This window comes from Chelmon rostratus, chromosome 12, assembly GCF_017976325.1.
Source record: "Chelmon rostratus isolate fCheRos1 chromosome 12, fCheRos1.pri, whole genome shotgun sequence".
In the NCBI taxonomy this organism is placed as follows: Eukaryota; Metazoa; Chordata; class Actinopteri; order Chaetodontiformes; family Chaetodontidae; genus Chelmon; species Chelmon rostratus.
The window spans coordinates 1159188-1187125 of NC_055669.1; the positions used below are offsets into that span (position 1 = coordinate 1159188).

The following is a 27938-nucleotide window of genomic DNA, read 5'->3' on the forward strand; positions in this document are numbered from 1 at the left end:
TAACACATGCATAAATGACACATTCTCATGCTATTGTGGAGTTATATTTTCATTTTCAAGTTTACATGATCATTTTAATTCAGTTCTGTAATGGCCTGGCCCTGGACACCACGTGAAGGTTTAATTAATTCAATGGAGTTTTACAAATGACCTCTAGAGGACAGCAATACACCTTTGCTGCGTCGAGTCTGCCGCAAATTGAGCAGCAGTAACAGAAGAAGAAGAAGAAGAAGAAGAAGAAGAGCACTTCCAGCTTATGTGAAATTCAGTTAGTTAGCCAGCTAATTGAGAAGGATAGCTAAGAAAATAACTATGATTTCTGCAAATATCCTGCGTAGATTACGACCCTGTATTGTTTCTCATTCATTCAGCAACATTCACAGCACAACTGCGCGACATTGTTCGCCGTTCACCATACCTTTTTTCAGAGTAGTGAGTGGGGACCAGCTAAATAATGTCAGAAGGTCGTTTCTCAACCATAACAACAAGGTAACGTTATTTAATTACGCGCTGACATTGTGTCTTCTTGGGAGATACGTAGGGGTTAGCAAGAAGCTCATACTTAAATGGGCATGTTTACTTGGCCAATGTAAATGAAGCTAGCAGATATTAGCTAAGTTAGCGTTAGCTAGAATGAATCGACTGCTAATGCCAACATGACCGTCAGAATTTTAGTATAGGGTCTAGTTAGTAAATTATGACACGAAGCCACACGGCGTACCAAGAAGTGAGCAGATATTTTAGGAATATGTCTTGTCTTGTAGGAATGATGCAGGGATGTCTTGTTAGAAAACGGTGGTCTATTTAACGTAAAAAGCTGTTCAGTAATGTTTCCTTTAGAAATTGCTGTATGTATTAAATTTAGGATTTAAATCCGGCCATGTCTTCTGAGAGAATGAGCAAACAAGACTGAACAAACCACCTGATCAAAACTGAAAAAAGCCCCTTAGTCATTTTGTGGGCCTTTATATTACAAAGTAAAAACTAACTTCATTACACTAATGTGAAATCCACTGCAAATTGCTGAAAACGTTAATAAAGCAAGTCAATAAGGCTTTGAGGATTGAAGCATTCAAGGATTTTCAATGTTTTCTTTATTTCTGTTGGACCTGCAGCGACAGTATACAAAATCATTTGGTTTTTATTAGTTATAGGTAGTTCTTCCATTCCCATCATGCGCTGTGTTACACAATCATCAGCTCATCTGTTATGACAGGAGACTTCTGATGCTGGTCCAAAACAGTTTTTTGTCCTCCATATTAATTTTGCAATTGGAAGTTTAATATGCGAAGTGTCCAAGGAGGTTCCTTCACTCCTCTTTCAAACCATCTTTCCTCATTGTCACTTCACTGAAGCACTGCATGATGGACAGGAGTCACAGGTTTCCGTTCTGCAGTAATATTAGTCTCTCCGGTCATAATGTTCCCGTGAAATAATTCCAGAGTTAGATGTGAAAATATTCTGGCTCCATGCGTTTCCCCCGATGAAAGGCCTTTAGATTCACATACTCACTTTAGCACTGTTTCAAACTGTCTCACATACACACATCGCAGAATGATAATATATACCAAATGAATGCATTACTCAACTTCTTCACAGACTTTAAACAGAGCAGCATTTTATTGTGTGTTTTTCTGCTGTGTCTTTGAGTAGGTGCAGTCTCCATGTCTGTCCACCCGTTGTCTGTCCAAGGCGACCCGGTCCGAGGATGAGAACCTCATTTATACTGGCAGCCTGGGCAGCGCTGTTCGAGGTGAGCCACTTCCACCGTGTTACATCTGAAAGAACACCTGATCACTATCTGATACCACTTGTAATTACAAGACAATTCAGTAGTAGGAAGATTGCAATGATTGCTAGTCTTTCCAGCATAGTACGAGGTATACAGTATATGACATTGTGCCCTGACATGAAAGTAGTGCCTGTCAGTCACAATCTGTGTGTGGACACATTCCTGTGTACACAGCATATCCAGGGCACACATCCATCCATATTCATTTAGATCAAGTAACACATCCGATGTACAACCTTCCAAAGACCTAAAACTCGACCCAAAACTTAAACTGAAAGCTCCAATCATAAACTGCTGCTCCTCTTTTAGTCTGACCAGAGATAATAGTGCTCTTTTAGTAGCGCTATACTTTTTAAATGTGGTCTTGTCTTCTGGATCGTTTTTATGAATTAATTTAACTATCTGTCATCTTGTCTAATAATGGAATCCATGAAGTAAAGTAGGTGTCGACCATTATGGTTTTTGGTAAAGTAGTATGGTAAAGTAGCTACTTTAGGTACTTTAGATTTGATACTACGTTATAACCTAATTTACAGTCATATAAAGATTCAGTTGCTGGATCAAACTGTAAGTTTATTGGAATTTTCTTGTACAGTGAGGGCTACAATAACTGTAGCGGTCCACTTGGAATTAACACGCAAGACGCAGAGAGCTTCGACTGGTGTTCTTTTAATTCTCTCCTCTCTTCTCACCACTGGCTTTCGACACATTCTGTCACCTTATGCCACGTGAAAACTATGAAAACGGACGAAAATACAAATGCCGTGGTGTTATATTTCAGAAAATAATGCAGAATCATGTTCACATTTTAACTTAATAAACAATCATGTTTAGTAAACTCAAATCATGAATTTTACATGAAATAATCAGTTTTTAAACAGTAATGAGTTGCAGCTCATATGTAAATAAAAATAATGACAAATTCTCTAAATCAGTGAAACACTCGTTTCCCAAGGAATACACCATTAGTCTCATCATACCTCCTTCTGCTTTCCAAGAGCGCTAAACTTGAACTCAGCAGCCTGTCTTCCACACACACCTGGCGGTAACACTCCTTACACAAGATATATAAACACACAAAAAACACGAAGCGAACCACAATAAAACAACTTTCTACAAGCTCCAACACAGCATACAAGAAGTAAATATTTCGTTTGCATGTTTTACCAACTCTGGGGCAACGTGTGCATGTCGTTTTCCGAGACGGGAGCAAGAAGCCTGGCTTCCGCAAAACAGGAAGTAGCAAAGTACAAAATAAAAGCACAAAAATAAAGTGGCAGGACTAAATATCATTAACAAAATTCACTGCCATTTACAATAACCTCATGCTGACGGAAATGGGTGCAATACCTGGATGAAATGGATATATGCCAGATGATAGCTGTGTATGAAAAGTGTAACGCTCCGTTTGGTAACCTGTGCTCTCTGAATCTTCTTTTGTCAGGGGTGAAGCTGTTCTCTTACAGCACCAGCGGGGCTAGCCTCTTCCTCATGCCCCAAATCCTCCTGAAGACTGGACTAGGAGTCCAGAGCTTTGCCTTACAGGCTGCTTTCTGTGGAGTCATTGGCTTCTTCACCTTCCTCACCCCCATCCTCCTCCACCTTATCACCAAGGGCTACGTGATCCGCCTGTATCACCACCCAGACAGTGACACCTACACTGCCGTCACATACAGCGTGTTCCTCACTGAAAAAAAGACTGTGTTCCACCAGAGGCAGGTCAGGGTCCCACCTGTCAGCAAGATGTTCACTACCTTCTACGCTGACCACATGGGGCTGCTGGTAAACCCAGACCTATTCACCATCCCACAAGATTACAACCACTTGATGGGCTATGATAAGCCCTTCAGGTTCAATACAGACAGCATGAACGAACCTGACAAGAGCTGAAGGAGGGACTGCAAACGGGTTTAGTGTGGTGCTATTATATGAATTATATCCACAACTCCAAACTGCGCAGTATACACCCCATCTCTACCTGGGTGGAACGTACATGAAGGACCTCTCAATCAAAATCATTTCTCAGCTGTACTTCCAGATTATTTTTGTCAATATTATACATCATGTTAATAAATTATAACTTCATTAATATTAGAAAAAATGAGTCACTCACTGACTTCCAGGACATGAACCAAGTTCCAGTCATGTTATCTTCAGTTTTTCAAACATGAAATCTTTTTGTTCTGCTTTCTCAGCAGGACTAGATGTCAGGACTCATGTGATACCAGAGTTGGCAGTTTTCCAAAACACTGTTTTCGTGATCTTACTGTGAGGATTTTTTCATGTGAAAAAAGAAGCCATACTTTTGCCATTTACAGTTTAGCTGGCATAAATCAGCAGAAAGGATTGTGGAGTTAATACATACATGAGTTTTTCCTCAGTACCTAATAAACTGAAGCCTGTTTTGAAATATCTTGTTTTAACTGAATACGTTGAATGTGCCAGAGGGATTTATACTGTTAGGAAGAACAAATGCATTTACAAATCAAAGTTCAGTGGTATTAAAAAAGGTGAACCCGGCAGTGTGTTAAGCACTGTTTCACTGATGTCGGGCTATCATGACCATCATGCAAATTATTTTTGTTTTATCTGCTGGAGTTTTAAAAGATCTGTCACAATTTTTCAAGTTGGTCTTAATATGATAGTTAGGTGCCCATTCTAATATTGAAACAGGTTTTCCTTGTCAGCTGACAGGGAAGGATATGCAAAGGGTTCGCCTCAATAGTTTATTTTATTTTAGTTTGCCATTTTATTGTCAAACTTGCATTCCTAAAACTTCCAAACCAAACCTCCTCTGCTATTGATGCATGGAACAGGACAACCTTTTGGGTTTGACGGATATCTCATTGTGTGCACTCTGTAAAGATTGCAACCTAAACTGGAAAGGGGGAAATCCTTCCCTCGAAGCAGTTGTGTAGGCCATTTGTGAAAGCCACAAAGACATATCAAAACAAATAGACAATACCCATCCAGCACTAGCTTAAATACAAACAGCACTGTCAACACTAGCTGACCACGTCAAGGAAATAGAGAGGTGGACATATGTGAACAAAGACAATATAAAAGAAACCACCATGTACATCAAGGAATTGGAAAAAGAGGTGCAGTCTCTGAAGGACGGTAGATCTTTGGAGAACAGGAGCAGGAATAACAAGTGCAGGACCCACTCTACAGGCTTTAGGGAGTGTCAGCAGTGTCTTCTCGTTGATGACAGTCACATATATCTATGTTAAAGGTTGTCGAGAGAAGCAGTCCATTTGTCTGGGCTTGCTGCCTCACTGACTTGCCACAGAAACTGTCTCATATTCTCTGACTTCATCCAGTATTGAAGCATGACGCACTCATGCCCAGCGCCCTTGTTTATTTCACTTTTGACATGTATTCCTAACAGTGGGACATTTGTCTTTATCATAGTGCTGGGTGCTACACCGCCACACCACAGCTGTGGACATTTTTAGGGATGGTTGTTTCCTTTTCTGTGTTGCTCCCTTCACGGTCTCCTGACGTTAACAGTAGTGACCTACAGCTCCAGTGGACTGGACTGGAGGCTCATGCTCCCCCTCTTCAAACTTGAATGAGCTGAACATCTTTTCAGTTTCACTGGTCATGGCATAAATGAAGAGCAGACCTGGACCCATCCTCTGTTTAATGTGGTGGCTAGCCCCAAACAACAACCGTCCCTTGTTACAATAAATAACTCAGTGAGAGAAAATCCACATGAACATTTGCTGTCAAAATAAGAGTCATTCTATAAGAGAAGATGAAAATGAACATTTACTTTCTCTTGATAAAATATTACAAGAAATTTAAGTTGTCCTTCATATTCATCCTGTTTTTAATGTTTCTAATGTACAAAGCATTTGGGAAGAAAAGACAAGTTAAACTAATATACTTGTCGAAAGAGTAACTCAGAATGAACATAGAGTTTGAAGGTGATCTTAATGTTGCTCTTCAGTATCATCCGTTTTTTTTAAATGCTTTTAAGAGGATTTCACTCGATAACGTTTTAATACAAACCCAGATGAAGTCATGTTGTACTTCTTATTCATGGTTTTTATGTAAAAAATATGTTCCTATCATGTTTATACCAATGATTGAGTATATACGAGTAACTCAGTAAAAGCGATAAACATTTGTTGTGTTGAGATGTATTAAAGAATCTAAAGTTGTTCATCCAGATTTTGATATTTCAAATGTAGAAATTTCTGTGCACATCTTGGAAAGGACATTAGAAATGTATCTGAGAGCTAAGTGATTTTCCTTGAGTCAGTAATGCGTTAAACATTTCATAAAAATCTTCAACTGAACAAAATAGTTTGAATGACATTCCTTTAAGTTGAAGAACAAATAAAATATATAAGTCGTATAAATTAAATGTTTTAATAAATACATAAATAGTCATATAAAGTAGAAACATACTAATATGTTTCATGTTTGATGCATGGCAGTTTTTCCATCTGGGAAGTGACAAAATTTTCCAAGACACAGAAATAAAAACTAATGTAATAAAAAAAAGCCAGTTAACTAATAATCAAACACATAATCAAATTCATAAATACCATATCAATAGCTATTGGTAACTTTGTCACAACCTCTATCTCTGTTTCTTTATTTCACCACATGGACACTATACATGGTAATGAAGTGATTTTTTAATGATGCCATGATGATGTTTTTTAGCACTGGCTGTAGTTTTCACTGAACATGAACACTTGTAAAGGGGAAAGGTTTCTCCTTGCGGACGTTGTTCTGGACTATCTGACATGAAGTGTTTACAAGCCAACAATGACATGAATCAACAATGACACAGGTTATTTCACATACTTCACAACACAGTTTTAATGGTGAGGGCGGTTAAATGTTTGTTGTAACAAAAGTCAAAACTGTTGTAACAGGAGAGAGCAAAATACTTTTCAATTTAACATTTTAGTCCGAATATCCCAGCATGCAGTATGGTACACCAGTGTTCAGCTATGAACAGAGGAAGTCACACTACAGAATAAGTATCTATAGAGTAGCTAGCTGGTATATATAGTTCTGTATCCACGTTTGAAGGAAAAGCTGAGTGTTATAAGCACATTTGATTAGGTCATTAACTGTTGGATATTCACTATTGTCTTCACGTAAAAGTACAAGAGTAATTTTACCACCATGCTGCTGTATGTTGACCTATTTGCAAAACTTCCCTCTCTCTATTTGGATACACACTGATATGCCTTGAAAATCCTTCCATACAAACTCTATGATACGGTATCTTTTGGAACATAGACCACAGAACACCATCACCTGAACAGCCTCTTCCTGACTGTTCAGGCAGCTGTTCTACTGTTCAGCTTCCAAGTGTCTGTCCCAGTCTATTCCACTCCATGCAGACAGTCTGGGACAACATGCATCATCTGTTACGTTCACTCAGAACTTTCAGAATATGTCCTGCTTTGTAGCCTCTGTTCTGAAATCCCTCTTAGGTTGACTGAGCAGATGTTAATTACTTATACTGTGGAATTAAAGAAAGGAGTCCATTAAAGAAATGCACCACATTGATACAAGTTTACTACTAACATTACTAAATGGATCTACACCCTATGTACAGTACCTGTTAGGTATTGCTGTTTTTTCTGAGTTCACTCATTATATTACACATTTATTCTTCATATACCTCCACAGCTGTGCCACACATGCCTGCCTGAAGATTTGTGACACAACTGCAAAGTCCCTGTGTGCACTCCACTTTGCATACCATCTTGCTGAGTATGTAAAACAACTTTTTTTTTTTTTTTTACACTGGACTGAATGATGTGACTGATAAGGTAGCTTTGAAGGTAAGAAAGATTTCTACTTTATAACTCAAGCTACTGTATGTACACTTCTGTACAGTGGTGTCAGGGGTCAGGTTATAGCATTGCTGTGGGGTTGCAGAGTGTAGAAGCACTGACCAGGTTTTACCAATATCCCAACACTTCATTAGTCTTACAAAAGAGTTGTGGGTGACATGGTGCAGTGGTGACCTCAAGATTAAAGAAGCAGGTTTGTGGCTGTAAGGTTCTTAGCTGAACAGATTAGACTGAGGTGTGAATGTGAAACTGTGTGTGTGAAAAGGACCCTGTCAAAGAAAGAGAGCACTGCTCTCAATGAAACATTCCTCATGAAATGACTTTTAGAAACAGGAGCCAGGTATGAAGAATAATGTCACCCAGAAAAAACTTTGTTTTTCCACTGCTGCTGTGATAGAAATGTCATATTAACAAAACAAACCAGAGAAAGTTCAGTCAGGCTGTGAGGAACATTTTATCTCCTTCTCTTTTAGCTACTTGGTACATTTCTTTCAGGAGGTGGTGGATACCAAACCAGAGCTAAAATGAGAGTGAATATTGGACCTATACTATAATAACTATTTCTAACCAATGCTACAAGAACAAAAACCTAAAGAAACAGCGTTTTAACGTGACTTTCATCCATGAACCTGTGTTTTGGTCATTTATTGTGATCTGTATGTCATTATGTTGACAGATCCCAATAAATCAATGCCACCTCATCCTACAAAAGTATGTTCACAAAAGAGTTAACTCTCTGCAGTGTGGTGACATACCAGTCCTCTTCATCCCAGCTAACCTCCTGGGTTTGAACTGTAGTGCTTATTCAGCTAGTTGCTGTTCAATAATGATGGCGGATCTGCAGGCATCAGCAGGCACAGCTGGCTCCCGTGCTGCTCTCATTGCCTAGATGCTGCTTCTGTGTTGGATTTAGCAGGTGAAAGATTCAGCAGGCCATCGTCTGACTGACTGATTCCACTCTGGAGGTGAAGCTCTGACTGACAGGGACTGTCTTGTGGAGGCATTGGCTGAAGGAGGTGTTGGCTGTCAACAGATGGTCTGAGTCTGGAGGACTCGTCCTCCCCATCTGTGACGGAATTCTACAAAGGAGAGACACACAGTAAGGTAATAAACTGAGGAGTCTACAGAAGCCTCTGTCTCTGTGAATGTAGTTCTGATTTAAAATATGGACATTAAATAATAATAATAATACCGCTGATTCTCATCCAGTGCATTTGTTCTTTGGAATAAAGGCAAAATTAGATTTGATTTCATATTACTAACTGAGTGCTGAACATGTGGGTTGGTGTGTTGGAAACCTTCCCAGTATGCCCACATTCAGGGGGTACATCCCAGACCCAAAACCAGAGAACTTTTTTAGTTTTCAGGTGAAATAATATTAATTTATTCCCTGAGCATATGGACAAACACACAGACCAACACGTATCAACACATAATCCGTCTGAATTATATACCAGCCATAGCTATGAGGCCATGGTAATAAACACATACTGTATATCAAATCCTGAAGATACCCAACAAATACGAACAACCAATGGTCAATAAAACTGAAAAGGAAAAAAAAAAACATACTGTATATGTCCATGCCCAAATAAAGCCAACTCAACCTCCACTCCACCAAACTCAGTTAATTTCAATAAAGTAATAAATATATACAATGCAAGCAAATGACATTATACATTATGGACAGAAAGACTTGCAGTTGAAGCAGCTAGTTACAGTAACATCTTACGAGCAACAATGCAAATTCTGTGTACTTCCTGTCCTCTGTAATAATAATAAATACATAAGCAGTAATTTCTAAAAGTCCCATCTGAACCTGTGCAGTGCTTTGCTATCAGATTTACATATCATACATATCGTTAGATCTGGGCCGTATGTCTTGGACACTGAGGTGAAGAGAGGAGCTGATTACCGCCCGGTGGCTAGACAGACCCAAACATGTCGTAAGGCTGAGCTAGGAACATCTGACTGAGGCCCATGTCTGCAAGGTCTTATGCATTCCTGGGGAGGTTGGGGATGTGGAATCACAGTAAGCCATATTCCAAGCCTCCATTGTGGCTGCTAGGAGTTCGTCAGCTAGTCAGAGGGTCGTCGGTGCCTGTCATGGCAGCAGCCTAAGAACTTGCTGGTGGACAGCAGCGAAGATAGTTATAAAACTGATGGTAGTGGCCTTTCATGTTTTGTTGGCCCAGGGGTTTCAAAGCTTGGCTCAGGCTGTGCTGAGAAGGGGAGGAGAACTGCTAACCCTGACTAGGGATCTGGGAACATTGTTGAGTGGTGAAAAAAGGTAGCTAAGGAACTCCTCAGTGGCAAGGCACCAGGTGTTGCTGAGATTTGCCCTGAAATGCTGAAGACTCTGGACGTTGTTGGGTTGTCTTGGCTGACACGCCTCTTCAGTGTCACATGGAGGTCATAGACAGTGCTTTTGGATTGGCACTCTGGGTCATCCAATTTTTAAAAAGGGGGGCCAGAATGTGTGCTCCAATTATCAGAGTGTCACACTGGGGGCCATTGCTGCAAGCCATCTGGTCCTTATATAACCAGCAGTGTCTGCATTCTCTCCAGGAAGCCAAACATGTTTTCAGTGGGAGTTGGGCTACGCCAGGTTTGTTTGTCAGTTTGTGATTTTGAACTCACGGCTGGGGAGAGGAGAGTGTCTGGTTTGCGGACCTCAGAATTGCTTCTCTGCTCTTTGTAGATGATGTGGTTCTGTTGGTTTCATCAGACTGTGACCTTCAGCATGCACTGTGGCAGTTAGCGGTCATGTGTCATGTGGTCAGGACAAGAGTCAGCACCTCTGCATCTGAGACCATGGTTCTTTGTGAGAACTCCAGAGGCCACAAGAGGCAATATCAAGTGTTGTGATGGTGTATGATTGGCGAGGTTCTGCGTGATGGACATGCAAAGAGACTTTCTAGAGATATTCAAAATTCTGCCATGAAAATAAAAAGCACGGTTTTACTGTTAAAATGACAAATTTCTATTTAAATGTCAGATTAAAGGGCATATGTTCTGACTCCATTGTTCTTTTAACATTCAGAATCTTTTAGCTGAATTTAGGTCTCTTTGTTCACAGTGTCTGAACCTATATTTCTACTGGTAGTTTCTTATTGTACACACATATTTATTCTCAGATTATTACTTTCATTTCAGCCTGTAGCTCACACTTACCTAATTCATTACATTATACAGTTGTGCAATTTACTAACTGCTAAGATGCACCTGTACATGACAGTGATCAGAAACCTGCTCAGCCCTTTAGAGGTTGCATCCCACAACATCATACAATCATTACCAGGATACCAATGAGCATGCAATACCCATTCCAATCCTTTCATTTTTCTTTGTATACATTCAAGCAGCCTCTAGCATTCATTTGCCACCGTCTGTTGACTAAAGTGTGGGGTGTGTGTTTGAGTTTATTAATGTCACTGTTTAGAGAAAGAAATCACCTCACCTGGAATCACCTTACTGGTGAACAATTGGTCATTGATGCACTTACATTTTTTCGTTCTCTCTATACATTTGGCAGTACATTAGATTTATTAAGACATTGGATAGGTCCTAATTTCCCACCAAATTAAATATATTTTCAGTCTTATATTTTAGTTCCATTCCATCCTGACTTGGATCTCATGATTTTCTTGACTGTCTTGACTCAGTTCCATAGATAGTTGAACTAGTGGGACTCCACTGAATATCTTTTTCACTATCCCATTCTCCTGTGAAAGAGACAAACTTTCATCTGATATGCTGTTACATGGTTTACAGTACCTGAGAGACAGAGCCTAAGCTCCTTGTCCTGGCAGTAAGGGCCACATGTTTAAGCTTCTCTGGAAGCAGGGGGGTTAGGGTAGTTAGGGGTAAGGGTAGGGACAATGAATGTAAGGAAGACACACACTGATTTCTAGTCTGAGGAAGGACAGAGGAGGAATACTGGGTGGAGGTTTGAGGCATGGGTGGAGAGGTAGAGGTTCTCTGGGGTAAGCTAGGGGAACAGAACAGTGACTGATATGAAGAAGTGTGAAGTGCTGAGGCATGGATGAGAGGGAGTGAGGTAGAAAAATGGAGGACAGAGGAACCACAATCATGGGAGTTAGATTCTGGAAGTTGCTGAAGGACTTCATCTTGATTTTTGTTGTACTGTTGCTGATGGAGGTTGGTGGTTGGTGACTTGTCTGTGGGGGAAGCAGCAGTGGGGTACAGGATGGGGGAGGGAAGTGTGTGAGATGTCGATGTCAGGGTGCTGTAGGAAGGTGGGATCATCGGTATCTGCCTCTGCAGCAACTGCATGATGACCCCGATGTCTGCTGACATACGAGACTCCAACCTGTAAAATACACACATCCAAATAAACAGCTCCATCAGTTTATACAGAAGTCTACACAGTTTATTCATTATTAGAGACATACCAGAGTGAAGACGACCATCGTACAGTGACTGTGAGTGAGTGTGGAAAATACAGCTAGCAGTTAAGAAGTCTGTTCCATACACAAGCTGCTGCTTAACGCGAAATGGTAAAGCGCTTTTTACAGCACAAGTCTTCATTCACCCATTCACACACACATTCATACATGATGGCTCGGCCACCTGCTTAGTAAGCATTTGCACAGCATCAGAAGCAATTTGGGGTTCAGTATCTTGCCCAATGACATGCAGACTGCCGAGGCCAGGGATTGAAACATTTATGCAGTCTTCTCTTTCTCTGCTGTGTCATATCGGAATTGTAAATTAAGTTTGAAGAAAATGAAGCCAAAATATCTTCATGACTATATGTGAAACTTGCTGAACCTGTCGTAATTGTTATCCTGATGCTACCCAGTAGATGTATACATAATGACTGAGTGGGCAGAGGTTTACACCACTTGCTGTTTTTTTTTCTTTTTTCTGCCAGTATCACACACAATGCTTCTGCCAGTTTGATTGACAGTTGCTTCACCCGCCTCCCTGATGACATCTGGGTCGCACATGTAGGTTTGCCAGTCACCCGACCACGACACTTCCAAGAGTTCAAGGCACTGTGATCATTAGATCTGACGCAGTGACAATTGTCAAAGACAAAAAACATATGGAGTGTGATCCTGGCATTAGCTAGAATTAAGCATGTAAATCAATAGGATATGTAAAATTTCTGTAGCTACAGGGTGATCAGGGTGTCCAATTGATGGACACTGTTATATTGTATTCTATGTGAGTTTTCTAGGTGCATGCACTGAGACATTTTGGGTCTTGTTAAACTTTGGAAATGAACCACACTCATAAACTGTATATATCCCCAGCTTGTCTTGTCTTTTCTCAGTGAGAATGAAATGATCATAAATGATCATACCTGCTCTGGCCTCAACACAAAGTATAGATAGCTATGCACTCTTTAGATATAACTATAGAAGGGAATTACCAGAAGTGCACCCACCCCTTACACTATGTTTGTCGGAGGGCCAGAATTTTTTTGGACAGACACCTTGGGGGCTGGATACTCAAGTAAAATTAAATAATAATCGCATTTTGGCCTAACGTTATTATTTGATGTTTATTGTTTATATATATATATTATTTTATTACAAAACTGAAACTTTTTAGCCTTTATCAGTCAGGCTCCTATCACCTATACCACAGTCAACCACCAGGAGTGATAGAGATATTTTGCCTCAACTCAATTGAAGTTAACTTTATTTATAGAGCACTTTAAAAACAAACGCAGCTGAAACAAAGCCTCGGTTGTGGGGCTGTCATACTTCAACGCTAGTACAGCATCAGTTAGTGGAAGGAAAAGGCCTCTTAACACAGGTGAAACGGCTCTCTCAAAGGCCATGAAATGAAAAGTAGATGCAGAAGAGCGACTCTTTAATGATGAATGGACTGAAAAGTACGCATTTATCACGCCAACCTTCTGAAATGCGTCACCTATTTGCCTCATCTGCAACGAAACTGTTGCTGTTGCAAAAGAATATAATCTGTGTCGTCACCACAACACTGAACGGACAAACCCCTGCTCTCCGTGCTGCTGACAGCCTGAGCACATGTTGTCTTGTCCTGAGGACTGTGGCACAATAAAGACGCTGGCTGTGTCTGTGCTCACCATGTTTGGTTCAACCTCCACTCCATTTTTTTGTACTGACATGTCTACTAGTTTGAAACTTGTTGTTGAGACTTTAAAATAAAAGGCAAATGTTGAGCAAGGGTCCTGATAAAGCCCTGTGACTCACCTGCATATCTGTTGCTGCAGTGCCTCCAGCCTGTTCTCTAACGTCACCCTCTGCCTCCAAGCGATGAAGGGTGGAGGAGGAGGATGGAGATGAGAAGGGCTGGAGAGATGTTGGGAAGAGGAGGGCATGTCAGGGAGTTGTTGGTAGGGAGGCTGAGGAAGAGGTGAGGGGAGACTGTGGGAGCAGGGCACCTCCTGGTATCGCTGCTCGTCTCGACTGTCCGAGCCACATGAGGTGAAGATGTGGGACACTCCTGTGAATGCATGTGGTCAACAAACAGACACGCAGTGATCAGGTTGTTTTTGCTGTCTCATTGATGACATGTGCCTTGAACAAATCTGAACACTTGCCTGTGAAAGGGTTACAGGTCTTCTCTCTCACGTCAGTCTCGGGGTACCTTGTAGTGTTTGTGGTGGCAGCATGAATCATGGAGGCGTGAGCAGGGCCGGTCATTCCTTTATGCTCCTCTTCATTGTCACTGGATAACACAGGGCCAAATCTATTGAGGCACTTAGTTCAGAGGTTTATTTTCTAATAGGGAAAGTATGGACCAAGAATTGGCTAATGTATATTTTATAGGAGGGAGCAAAGGATCAAGTCTTACAGTGTGTGCTTGTGGTTGTCTCTGTTGTGGTCGTCATGCTGCTCCCAGTTACTGTGTCTCCCCACTGAGATGATGTCACCTGATAGATACACACAATCATTATGAGCTTGTAAACTGAAGATATTAACAAAGTTCACAGAAGTGAGTTCTTGGTGATAATGAATAAATCAATGATGAATAAAAACAAATAATCATGCAGCTATGGAATAGAAATTTAACATCAAAGGTAGTCAAAGTAAATCTATATCTGCTCTCGCAATCGAGCTCAAGTCCAAAACAAATCATTATGTTCTCTTTATGCGACAAACTTTCAACGTGTGCAGTGTAATGTGAAGTTGGCATATTCTAGAAAAGGCTGTGCAATAATAATAATGGTTAAAATAAGAATGAGAAGTGAGGATTAGAAAAAAAATAAATGATTAAATGTATTTATTAACAAGCATGTTTGGTTTGGTTTTGCCTCCTCCTCCTAAAATCCAACTCAGCTAATCTGTACCCTCCCCTCTTTGAACATTCTACCCTTTGGTCAGCGATACCGCTTTCTGAATAAAGGGTGCGACAGGTTCAGATTTTCATTTATTGCACCACCATATGCCAATTAACAAATTTGTACTGTGTGTATAGTTGTTATACTTTTAATGTCCTATTTTATTGTCCTTTAAACAAATATTTCATACATGTGTGAGCTGTCAGAAAACCACATGTGCCTATACGCTGTGAAACCATCACAGCTGAAATGTGTTTCACGTGTAATATTCGAAGTGAAATTGTTGTTTGAGTATCTGGTGTCGTACATGTGAACAATCTGGAAATCACACGTGCCTTTATGGAAATATTTTTACATGTTAGTGGTGCTCCACATGTGAAATGTGTGTCACATGAAAACCTTGTATTTTTGTAAGATATACTGCTTTGGAGCAAGAAGAATTTCCCAAAGGTATGAGAGCCACATCACCTCTGTGATTTGATTCAGCTTGACGGCAGTGCATCTCTGCAGGTGCTATCTATCCTCACAAGATGTTTGTATGTGTGAAGTGTTACCTGTGTGCGTAGCAGAGACTTTGTGTTTCATCTGTGGTCTGATGAATCCCTCACAGTCAGAGTACTGTCCACTAAGAAAATCTACTGCTTCATTATTCACCTGCTGACAGAGACAAGGGAAGAATTTGCCAAGGTAAAGAGAACAAAAATCATGTACTATAGCTACAGTTGTTTTTCATTCAATATTTTGTTTGTGAAATGGTCAATTTAAGATGGTGGTACACCAGGGCTGTAAAGCGCTGTCACTGATCAGGTGTCTGAAGCAAAGGAGGGAGCGAACTGCAGTTATTTCTGTCACTCTTCATGTGACCACCAAATACAACAATATGAATGTCTTCCATGGGAGACTGTATGAAAATATGAGGTCTTATCCCCTGATTTAAACATCGTATCCTCCCCACCCTCTCTGTGACGGTGCACTTTTCACTTCTCTTTCCAGTGTGGCCATTCGGGTCAGCTATAAATACTTCCTTCAGAAGTCGTTGTCACAAGAACCAGCTCTTTTCTAGTGTAACTCGACTCTTAATTTCCTGCCACAGAAAGATTGGGTTAACATGAATTTGATCTGTTAGCTTAGCTGTTAGCCACACAAATTAAGCTACAGAAATCCACAGTTCATTTATGAAATTTTGTTTAATATTTGTCGGTAATTATATGTAAATGGTAAAATGTTTTAATATGAGGTAAGTGTAATTACATTCTTACTGTACAACTGAAGTTTCTTTTGTCTTTGCATTGTATTGAGCCTGCAGTTAAAAATATATCTCCATTTAAATTATGACTAGTCAAAACTGAAAATCCGGACACATCCTGTGTAGCTGTAAGAAGAGTAACATACATCTCTGAGGTTGAAGGTGATCTCCAAGTTGGACCAGAAATATTCACAAAATTCAGGATACATGTCCAGAACCTGTGAACACAAATAACAGGAAATCATTTAAGTCGTCTTCAGAAGCTGGATGGACATACATTGGACAAGGAAACATGTGATACCTCCAGCATATCCTCCCTGTATATCTTGTGGAGATCACAGTAGGTCAGAGCTCTGACATCGGCACTGGATTTTCCGGGCAGAGCATATGGATTTATAGGCTCCCCAAAGATGTCATTCTTCCCTGGAGAAGAAGACAAACATGGGATTCTTGATGTGTTCATTCATGGAAGATGAGAGCAGCTTAGAAAATTGTTACAATTCTACTGAGTCTCACTTGGGCTACTTTTATGGAGTGTATGGCTAATACAGGCACCTACCCAGTATAGCTACCACCACGTCTCCTTTGAGGATCTCTATGGATCCTCTGGAGATGAAGTACAGAGCTGATATCAGGTCTCCAGCATGGACTAGGGTGTCACCAGGTGGAGCATGGGTCGTCTTGAACCTCATGGCTAGGGCCCTCAGACAGCCCTTAGTGGATCCTAGACACCATAATAAACACAATGTGTGTGTGTGTGTATCACTTAAAAATTAAGATTGTTAAAATTAAAATAATTATCCTTCTATTTGTTTATTTACACCCCACCTAATCAAGAAGTGTCAAAAATCCAGCATCTCAGTTCCTGTATTAAAAATGTGTTTTATAAAACTGTTATATATGTTGAATTCGCAGATCTCCATGAACACACTTAAAAGCGATAAAATATTTGTGGTGGAGGTAAGCCTCTGTCAAATAAGGGGGTGGCACCTCTACTTTAAAATATTGCAGTATTAATACAAGTTTTCTTTTCATTTATCCAGATTTTGAGATTAAAATTGTTAGTTATCAGAGATTTCTTCCTCCACGACAAAACAACAGTGAGGTGAATATAATGTCTATAGACATCACTGTGGACAGTTTTCACAGTTCTATGGACTATCCATTCACCCTTTCTGGGCAATATCATTCTGCAGTGTAACTACTGCAGAATAAATGTAGTGGCGTACAAGAACAATATTACCAAAAATCTAAATTGTATTTTTTACAGTAATTGAGTACATGTACTGCCTTTGCACCACTGTAAACGCAGGGTAACTCACTGTGTTCATAACACATCCACATGTGTGGTGTAAAATAGTGTTACCTTTGAAAGCCTTACAGTTCTGCAACAGAGTCCTGTTGAGGTGAAGACAAATATCTGCCTGGAGACACTCTGGGAAACCTTTTAAAACCTGCATGAGAAGTAGGGATGGAGGACACAACTCAGACACCAATTGGTGTGAATCCTTTTTGACTGAAGACCAGTGTAAACTGTAAACACAATCCCTTAATGAAGTAATCTTGCATGTTTACATAAATGTAGGATGGAATCACAATTGAGCATTCTGTGTATGTTAAAACCGGGCCGTGTTATACCTGCTTATGGCTTGTTTTGACCACATGCAGTGAGGACCGCAGCACCTCACTGGATATGAAATATGGTAGGGTTAAACAATTTGTGGCTGCGTTCCTTACTGTAGGTACAGTATGTTGTAGATCCATAATATTCTTAATAACCAAGATATTTTATATTAATGTTAAGGGCAAGTTATTGAGCTAAATCACAAAAACAACAGCGTAGTAGGTCCAAAGACAGCTACGCAGAGAGGCAGATTTGGACTAACAGCGAAAAAGTCTAATTCACATTTACTTCCTCTTAATTTGCACTAAAGTCATGTTATGGGTCACATAGACCATGAATTCCTCAGCACATCTCCTCTCATCTTTGTTGGGTAGTGTCACTCTTAACTGAGCTGGGAGTATGAATCCATATTTCTCAGCTGTTATCCCACACAGTGTACGTCTCACATTAGTGAATGATGTCAGCTTCTCGGAGACTGAGGGGGTGGAGTCAGGGAGAATATGTAGCAGCATATCCTGGTATGTGACGGTTCAGCCTGTCGTGGACGTTGGAGAATTTCCTTGTACTACTGTTATCCTTGATAACAATGACAGATGAGTATTGTTGCTCTTGGAGGTTTGTCTCACTCTCTGTGTGTGTGGTCCAAAAGTGACAAAACCAAGTGTGCCTTTCAGTAGATCGCCAAAAACATTTTTGATATTTTCCCCTCCGGCAAGCCTATAAATTGCTTCTGTGTGAGTGGCATTGCTTCAAGGGTTTTCACAAGGGAAGGCAGTTGTGTAAAATCGTTAGGTCCGACATGTGTCACACTTTTCCTTAAATCTGGCTCTCCTGTTCAGCATTTTTGTGCAATTTATTCATCCTTCTTTGTCAGAATAGTGCCAACGAATACTTCGTGTTAATTTCGGATGAGTGGGTATTAAAGTAAGTGGTTATTGGTGTGAAATAGAAGCAAATAGACAGGAAGCACTTAGAAAATGTGACCTACTCCCTGATTGCTCCACTGCACCTCGAATGGACTGCTCTTGCTGACAGTTATTCTAATATATTACATGATGCAGAAATATGATGAAATACAAATGAATGTAGGAATCTGTGCTAAAATTTGGGTCCTAAAACTGAAGGTTACAAGGTACTACTAAAGTAAAACATTAAAAATAACATCCAAGTAAAACATTAAATAACAAATAAAATCACATCGAAATAAAATAATAATATATAAAACGATACTAACTTATTACTAACTTACTATTACTACTACTACTACAATTATGCACATAAAATTGTCACTAATAAAAAGGCAGTGGTGGGAAAAGTTTTCAAAATGGATTTAAAAGCAGACACAGATGTAGCAAACCTATTGTAGTGCAGCAGGGCCCACATTAAGACCCTTGTTATGTCAGCAGATAAAGTGTCTTAGTAGTGCACATTCCAAAACAATTCATCCAATCGGATCTATTTTCATAATTTTCCCCCCAAAAAACAGCTATAGAATTGTAGGAGCTTTGGAAAGGTCTGGAATCTTAAGCAAAGTGACACATGTAGCAAACAAGCCGGTTCTCTGAACACTGTCATACTCACAGCGTTCATATCTATCCCATTAGTGTATGACCATGCATGTTGGAAGTACTCCTCCAGCCGCTGTCTCAGGGGGTTAGGGATCTGGTGGAAGCGGATGAACTCTCGAACTCTCATCATCTGTGCATGGTAGCGTGCTGTACCAGAGTACAGCCGTTGGATAATGGCTGATACGTTACCAAAGATACTGGCATACATCAGAGCTTAAGGAGAGAGAGAAACAGAGACCTCACGTCATTTACCTTTTATTCAAACAGGAAGTTTAATAATTGATTGTCACTTGGTTCGTTAGAGCCCCGAGAACAAGAAAGAAAGAATCAAGCAAACAATAAAAACCTGTGAAAGAGTGAGGGCCAGATTTACTAACGCAGCAGCCCCGATCTGGACTATGCCCAGGTATGTCCTCTAGACGCATTCTGCTCTGCAATATTTAACACTGATCTGTTGACCAAATAGTGGAGAATATGTCCATACATGTCCATACTCCGCTACAGTCACCTGCTGTACCGGGAGGAACTGTAGCAAAAAACTTAAAATAGGCAATTTTGCCTCCTGTCAACCCGGGCGACCGTTTAGGGCTTTATGGAGAAGGAGTAAAACTTTGTAATCAATCCTGAAACTAACCGGGATTCAACGCAGAGCTCAGAGGATGGGTGTGGTATGATCCAGTTTGTTCTCTCTTGTAATGATTCTGCATTTCTGCAATGTACATGTCTTTAGACCACTGAGGGGTGCACTGCAATGGCCCAGCTGACGAGAAATAAGCCCATATATACAGCTCCCTCAAACAAGAAGCCTCATACTCTTGGTATTTTCTTGCTAAAAGTGCTAAAAGGCAGTTTGTGTGAAGTTGATTACATGGACTATGGAATGTGGTCCAAAATAGCGGTGACACCCAGATTTCTGACCAGTAAAGACCAATAATTTCTATTTTTTTCCTTGGTCCAGACCAAATGAACAACACTACATGTGTGACAGGGCCTTTAGAAGTATACCAGGACCAAATGAAGTCTGGTGTCAGTTCAGACAGACACTGGAGTCATGCTTGCAAGAGCTGATCAACTGTTTCAATCATGCTTCACATTCACTGGCTCGTTCGCAGATGTGAGATCAGCTGTTTGGTCCTGTAATACTCCTGCAGTCTGACACTTCTCACTATGACTATGCTGATATGTTCATTGTTCCTATCCTGAATTGGCCAAAAAGTCCGAACAAGTGTTTTAAAAAAACTCACCGCCAATAAGCATGACACAGATGGAGAAGATCTTCTCAGAGTTGGTGTTTGGGGAGACGTTCCCGAAGCCTACGCTGGTTAGACTGCTGAAGGTGAAGTACAGAGCTGTGACATATTTATCTCTAATGGAAGGACCTGACCCAGTGATGGAGTCATTGTATGGTTTCCCCAGCTGGTCGCCCAGAGTGCCCAACCAGCCAATCCCAGCTGAGGTTGACCGCTCCACATTACCTATGGCGTACCTGGGACAAGGAGACAAATACTTCAGATTATCCTTCTATACACACTACATTGTGATGGAGCGTTTCAAACAATGGCTCCTATGCTTATCTTAAAATTATTTTCAACGCTGAGCACAGAAAACAAATCTACTATTCACAAACAATGTCATTTCTAAAATAAAAAAATTGAAAGCTTCAAAAAATATTTTTAGCTAGACTACAGCAAAGCGGGGACAGCCTTATAAATGCAATAAGTCTGTCTATGATCGCTGGATGAGCAATGAATTTTTCCCTCTTTTAAAATTAACAGGAGCAAACAGTCTGAATTATGTCCTGAGGAGGCTTTTACAGTAAGGTGCCTTTACTGTCACTGAGTGTCACTGGGTCTGTGTACCATCCATACATTTAATTATTTCAATCCATCCAGAAAAAAAAAAAAAAAAATGAAATCTGAATTCACAGTCTACAGCTTTGACTTAACTCACAGGAGCACACAGATTCAAAGGAGACTAAGAATACAGTATAACTGCTATAGCCTCGGCATGACCTGGTCTTTGTGGCCTTAACAAGCTTTATCTGACATGTTTTTCCTACTTGCACATGTCACACAGCTCTGATTTTAGTCTTTGAAGCTGTCTACACCAGCTCCATGCAGCCTCATGTTTCAGCTGTGTCTCAGGGGCGTAACCACGACCTTCATTTACACAGCAAGTCTATTTTTTTGGACAAATATGAGCATAAGCAGACACATTTCCCATTGTGCCATCATGGTGAACTGAGTAGTTTGTTAACTTTGCTGTTTTGTGTTCCCCAATGCAATTTTTGTGCTGGTTGTAGCTTTTCATGATGCCAGCTGTATTTTGCTACCGTGTTTACAGTCCTTGTTCTCTGTTGTTGGCATTTATTGTGCCTCATGTTGTAATTTTATCCAGAAATGGTTTGCATCAATGGATTCATGAGACTCTTCGCTTTCTAATCGTGTACAGTATGAGTATAAATGTAAACATAGCTTTTGTGTCAATGGGCAGGAAGAACAATAAACACCAATAACTACTCCCTTGGCCTGGAATGTCACATCTACTCATCTTTAACAGGAGCCTAATGCTGAATAATAAACTAAACGTTATACGTACCTGTTCTAAAAGTGGATGGCAGCATGTTGTTGGGTTAGGTCTGGCAATGCACACTCTATTATTGATAGACAAGCAGTTGGCTCAAAGGACTGCCTGTTCCTGAAGGCAGAGCTCAGATGCTGCCTACTTGTCATGTTTGCTAAGTTATGGCTCCGAAGAACTTTTCATAATAACTTAAGTGTGAATAAAGACACCTTTATGATAAACAGTAAATGATCAAAAGTCACAGGAGGACATACTCCTCCAGGGTAGCAGCTATAGTTATGCTGCTGCCACCCTTCTGTTCATAAGCAGAAAACTAGTGACAGCGCTCAGCTTCCTGTTCAGTTTAACAGCGATTTATAAATGTTGCAACACTGCCATCTGCTGGAAAGCACTTGGTCTTACCTTTAAAGGTGCAAACTAATCTAAGAGTATCCACACAAATCGAATACATTTCCATTGTAAAATGCTAAATTGACAAATTGTACAAATGATGATATATGAGTGGCAAATTAGAGGCTCAGATTAAATACAGAATCCCTCTACCTTTATTTGTGCACTGTGGTTTTTGAGGACAGAAATCTGTTATTTCAACCGTACAGACAAGTTGCCATACCAGGCTGTTATCCCATATCTTATAATACTCTGAAAGACTAAGATGGCAGAAGAGTAACATCCTGCTCCACACCATAGACCCTTGGTGTATGTAAAAAAACCACCCTCTGTTACAGTCTGGAGCAGACTTTTAACATAGGTCCTCCGACTGAGTGTAATATCAATATGAAGCCCAAAATATTTGTAAGAGCAGTCTTTAGTTTAACAGGTTAGTGGTCGAGCCACATTTTGGTTTCAGCCTACAATTCATTATGAAACTATGATGATCAGCAAAATTGCTTTTGGTCCACAAGTTTTCCCATAAGACAATATGCAATAATAGATACATAACCAGAATAAATGAATCATAGATCTAGGAATATCATTAACCTTGCAGACTCGGATGAGCTGCCACTCTGAGCAATTCATCTAAAATCAGTGTTGCTGAAATCTAAAAACCTTTCTTTGTGAGCAGAGCAGATCAGATTAGATTAGCCCCGCTAAACATATAAGGAATCATTTTCCAGTAAAAGGAAAACTACTCCTCTGCTGGAAATTTTGTGTGAAACTTTTTGTGGAAGTATGTGTCTGATATTCAGTGGTTTTATTCATTCTGCTGCTTAACTTGGTATTATTGTTATTTAGGTTATTATTATTATTATTTTCTCTTTGTGTCTGTTTATTTTATCCTAATTTTTCCTTTTCACTTCATGTCTTAATTTAGTGTTGTTGTTGTTTATGTTTAATAAAACTTTTTAGTGTACTTCACCAGTGTAGATTTTATTTATACAATGTAAGAGTGATGAAATGGATGTTTGGTTTTTGTTATGTCACCCATGTTCTGTGTGACATATGTTCTTTATAGAGTTTGAGTAACAAAAAGTGAAAAATAAAGTAATGTACCAGATGCAGGCCAGCCAGTGGGCAATGAGGGCAAAAGTGCACATGAGGAGGAAGAGAACAGCGGCACCATACTCTGAGTAACGGTCCAGCTTCCTGGCTACACGAACCAATCGCAATAATCGAGCTGTCTTCAGTAAGCCAATGAGCGTGGTGGTCTGTTAGGAGGAGGAGACAGACAGCGGCAATATGACAATGTGACTTACAACTAAATAAAAACCAATGCTATATACAATACAGCTAATTTTTCTCATTTTCCTGCAAACTTTCCTACTGTCCAAGTTTTTACCCAAACCAATCTCTCTTGCCCCACCCTCATCTTCCTCTTTCCCTCCCTCCTCCCTACCTCTCCCTCTCCACTTCCCCTAACCACCTCCTCTCCTGAGCGGTAGATGAGGAGGTCAAAGGGAATGGCTGCCACCATGTCGATGAGGAACCATCCTTTGAAGTAGTGGACTGCAATCCGAGAAGACTGGCTCACCACCTGAACAGACAAAACACAAGCAGTAATTCCAGGATCAGACTACACAAATGTAGCCCGATTCTGAGGTAATTGTGTCGTGGCCGACCAATTACCAGCATCGTGGCCGATTGTGAAAGACGATCGGGTGTGTGGAACCATGTAGTGTGACATGCTAAACGACCTGCCGTGCAGCGTCTGCCTCGCCCCACGACACCCTAACAAAAAGTTTAGCATGTCAGAATTTTTTTGTCACGTCTAGTGTGACATCTCCCACAGCTTCCCAAGTGTTTACCAATCAGGTGCTCTGTCCAGAGCGCAGTCAGGAAACCATGGCGTAGAGTGATGCTGCGGTTGCTGCTGTCAGGTGGGACAATAAAAGAGATGAAAACTTTGTTGAGCTGTGACCCTGTTTGATGCGTCTTCAAGGATGACCGAGTCAAAATAGACAAATATTGGCAACAAACTATGGCTCAGGTCATCCACTTATCAGAAGGTTGGTAGGCTTTGGCAGCTGGCATGTTGAAATTTCCTTGGGCAAGATACTGCCCCAAGCTGCTCCCAATGCTGTACATCAGTGTGTGAGTGTGTTACTGCTCGTAATGAGCAGGTGGCCTAGCTACCATTGTGTGAATGGGTGAATGCAGGCTTGTGTTGTGAAAAGTTAAGCCATTTCACTTTGTATATTTGTGACAGTTTCATAATTATGTGCATGTTACATTAGATTTTCTCCAAAAACAGTTCAGTACAGCAGAGAATGCAATGCGGCACAATAATCTATAATGCAAAATAACTTTGTGTACGACTAAGCTGTACCAGAGATACATACATCCCTGGTCATGCAATCAATAGCTCAATCTATATATTTGAGGATATCTACATACTGTACAACTTATGATTTACAGTATGTAGATGTCCTCTAGGTCAAGTTACCATGGCTATTTAAAGCTTTTTGGCTTTTGCACAGACACATTAAGGCACGGTTGTGAAAAAAACAAAACAAAACAATAAAACATGAACTGGATGTCACAATGTGCTACAGTTTAAATCTGGATTATTGCTATTACGCTGTTTGCATCCGCGTCTGACAGCATTCTAAAAGACAGACTCTTTTTTTGCTTTGAAACGACAGTCATTCACAGCAGGTCAGCAGGTCAGTTAATCAGACAATCAGATGACTTTACCTCATCATTGGAGTTAACATATGTGGTTCTGAAGTTGATGATGATGTCAACAATGAACATGATGTCCACTATAAGATCCACCACGTTGAGAGGAGAACAGGAGTAACCACAGGTCTGCATGGCTGCTTCCTCCTGATCACTGCAGGAAAACACATCAAAAAAAGGATTTTGTTCAAGGAATCAATCCACTGAAAACAAAACATGGCAGTGACAGTGCAAATTATTTAGACCCCAAAATTAACAGCATATAATGGTGGTTAAAGATACATTTCTTTAAGCCTTGTGAGGCTTAAAGAAATGTGTCTCCAGTAAAGATTCCCTGCAAGCAAAAGGACAGTGTGCAGTGTGCAGACAGTGTGCATGGATATTTCCTCCTACACACCAGTTGACAAGAAACTGAAGGTATGAATAAAGTATGTTTACAGTGTTAGTTTAATCCACATCAATATTAAATTACTTTAATTGAAAGGGACAGTATACAGCTCAAACATAAATGTCACCATTTGATGCACTGTACCAGATTATAGCTTTAAGCTAATTCACAACTGCAGTCCCTTTGCAGGTCAGAACAAAACAAAAAACAAAACAAAACCAAAAATAAATGAACTGCACAGAGTGAAAACTACATACACAGTTACACAAAAAGGAATGCAAAAGACAGGCAATAGCAAAATCAACAATGAACAGCATCAAATTATGTTATAACCACTTAAAAGTCAAATATTTTATGCCCTCTGTTGTGTTTTTCTTAGTCATGTCACTCTAGTCTCTGCTGAGATGTTGAGATATACCTCAACAACGTCCCTCCAGACAAAAGGTATATATAGACATGGTACCATGCTATCTGGTTAAAAATATCCATCTTCATCATCCTGTTAGTTATGGCAGCAGTTTAGAGGACAGCACTGGAACATTTTCATTATTAACTCATGCAGGTCAGGTGAGTATCAGCGCTGCGTGAATGTTCACCAACCTTAGTAGAAACGTAGCAGAATAAGGAGTGAATATGGCTGTATAAATCACTAAGAGCAGAATGACCCAGTCCCACACAGCTTTGAAAGGACTGTAGTGAAGGATGGTCCACTTCTGGATCCTTGGAGTCTGCAGCTTATACTCTGGTAAGACATCAGCACCCAGCGATAGCACCTAGAAGAAGAAACACTAATCATTAAATACACTCTTAAATCATTATTTGCAGCTACATGAGGCTATTCTGCCACCCCATGAGACAAAAAAATGGGGTGTTGGATGACAAATGAAAGTAAAAGCAAAACTGTAGCATGTTTGCAAGGTGCTGTTTCACCTTGAGTCTCCAGAACAGCTTCAGTGCTCCTTGTCATTATCACACTTTCATAAAATTTACTCTGCTTGCAGACGGTTGCATGGACCTTCATGGGCATGGACAGATGATAATGATTTATGTTACACAGACCATTGCAACGATGTGGACATGGAAATTTCCACTTTATCCTGCTGCCATTGAACCCAGATTTGGATACACAGCCTAAAATGGAAGGATGGACAGATGGCCTATTTAGTTTGGAACAGAAACATTGGAACGCCAGGTGATCTCCACTAACCTGGGTGACTTTCTCAGTGACATGGTGTGTTCTGTCTATCAGTTTGCATGGAGGTCTGATTTCACCAGGAGGTAACGCCACAAAGGCATCTGTCTTTGTGTCCAGAAGGCTCTGGGTCATCTGCTGCATGTGCAAAAATCACACACACACAGCAGTTCAGCAAATGATAACATTTTGTCTCTACAGCTAATTATTATTTTTATTTACTTTCCTTACATGTTGGAACCTTCTGTAAAACTGCAATGATAAATGTGTGTGTCTCTACATGTGTGGACTGACGGTTGTGCATGTGTCTGCATTGTTACCTGGCTGTTGGTTCGGCAACGCAAATCAGTGTCTGATGTCCCCACTGGTACGCTGCTCTTTCTAATGGTTACCATACCAGCTGAAGCAGAGAAGAGGTCAGAATTTGTGTTGCATCTTTAATGAATCACAGTACAGCTAAAATGGACACAGCTGTGATGACAAATATATGTTACTATGTAACTCAACCATATAATTTTATTATCTGTTCTTTATGCACTTATTTTGTTTAGTGGCTTCTTTCATACTGCACATGGTGTTTCATTTTTGGTAGAAGTTAACATGAAGTAGGTTTTGAGTAGATTGTGTTATTCCTCCTCTGCTGAAGAAAAACATTTCAGCAGTCCCTTGTTGAGTTTGGATGCCACAGTCTGGTGCAGGGATTATTGGGGTAATAATGAACATAGTGTGCTGCATACAGGAGGGGACTTGAGGAGGGGGGATGAATGCAGTGTTATTCTCACCAGTACAGCTATGTCTCAGCTGCAGCCTCTTTTCCCAGTAACTCTGTCCACTCTTGATATCATCCACTGAAGAAGAATGTTTTAAACTCCCACAGCTGCCATCTAATCTGCTGGAGGGATGGTTGGTGTGGAAAGGACAGTCATCTTTATCTCTGCCTCTTCCTCTCTCCTCTCTCCTAGACAAAATGTACATTTGTGAAGTGAAAAGGAGACCCAACCCACAAAGTAGAACCAGGAGTGTCGGTCTGATCTGTTACTGTTGGACTCCCTTTCAGTTTAATTCATTTATAGCTTCCCTCATCCACGCAACCAAATCTATAGCCAAAAAAGAGAAATATTTACAGTAAACAATAAAAAAGAGAGAGAGAGAAAATAGTACAATAGCAGCACTGTATCGCAAGTTATCAGTATACAAGTTATCTTATCATTAACTTACTGTTGTATTTGAAGACTAGCCCTACTATTTGTCCTATCCATGTCTGGAAATAAGAAATAGAAATCTAAAGTGTGGA

At 40.3% G+C, this 27938-nt stretch overlaps 2 protein-coding genes across 2 annotated transcripts in view; one reads left to right on the top strand and one right to left on the bottom strand.

Annotated features, from left to right (window-relative positions):
• The first annotated feature begins 232 nt into the window (after positions 1-232).
• On the top strand, positions 233-5861 carry tmem70 (transmembrane protein 70). The gene is made up of 3 exons (XM_041949590.1): positions 233-489; positions 1654-1753; positions 3237-5861. The coding sequence occupies exons 1-3, from the start codon at positions 313-315 to the stop codon at positions 3680-3682; spliced, it is 723 nt and encodes a 240-aa protein (XP_041805524.1). The 5' UTR covers positions 233-312; the 3' UTR covers positions 3683-5861.
• A 2640-nt stretch (positions 5862-8501) lies between these two features.
• Positions 8502-27938, bottom strand: part of LOC121614793 (potassium voltage-gated channel subfamily H member 2-like) — a 46312-nt gene continuing 26875 nt past the window's right edge. Inside the window, exons 6-24 of the mRNA XM_041948868.1 lie at positions 26660-26782; positions 26053-26225; positions 25080-25218; positions 23809-23919; positions 23439-23593; positions 20606-20847; positions 19375-19574; positions 17536-17623; positions 16729-16893; positions 16471-16592; positions 16316-16387; positions 15478-15577; positions 14437-14515; positions 14183-14310; positions 13833-14094; positions 11709-11956; positions 11564-11614; positions 11401-11459; positions 8502-8702 (exon numbers count right to left, since the gene is read on the bottom strand). Of these exons, the coding sequence (XP_041804802.1) occupies positions 8502-8702; positions 11401-11459; positions 11564-11614; positions 11709-11956; positions 13833-14094; positions 14183-14310; positions 14437-14515; positions 15478-15577; positions 16316-16387; positions 16471-16592; positions 16729-16893; positions 17536-17623; positions 19375-19574; positions 20606-20847; positions 23439-23593; positions 23809-23919; positions 25080-25218; positions 26053-26225; positions 26660-26782 (2718 nt within the window). The remainder of the gene's footprint in view (positions 8703-11400; positions 11460-11563; positions 11615-11708; positions 11957-13832; positions 14095-14182; positions 14311-14436; positions 14516-15477; positions 15578-16315; positions 16388-16470; positions 16593-16728; positions 16894-17535; positions 17624-19374; positions 19575-20605; positions 20848-23438; positions 23594-23808; positions 23920-25079; positions 25219-26052; positions 26226-26659; positions 26783-27938) is intronic.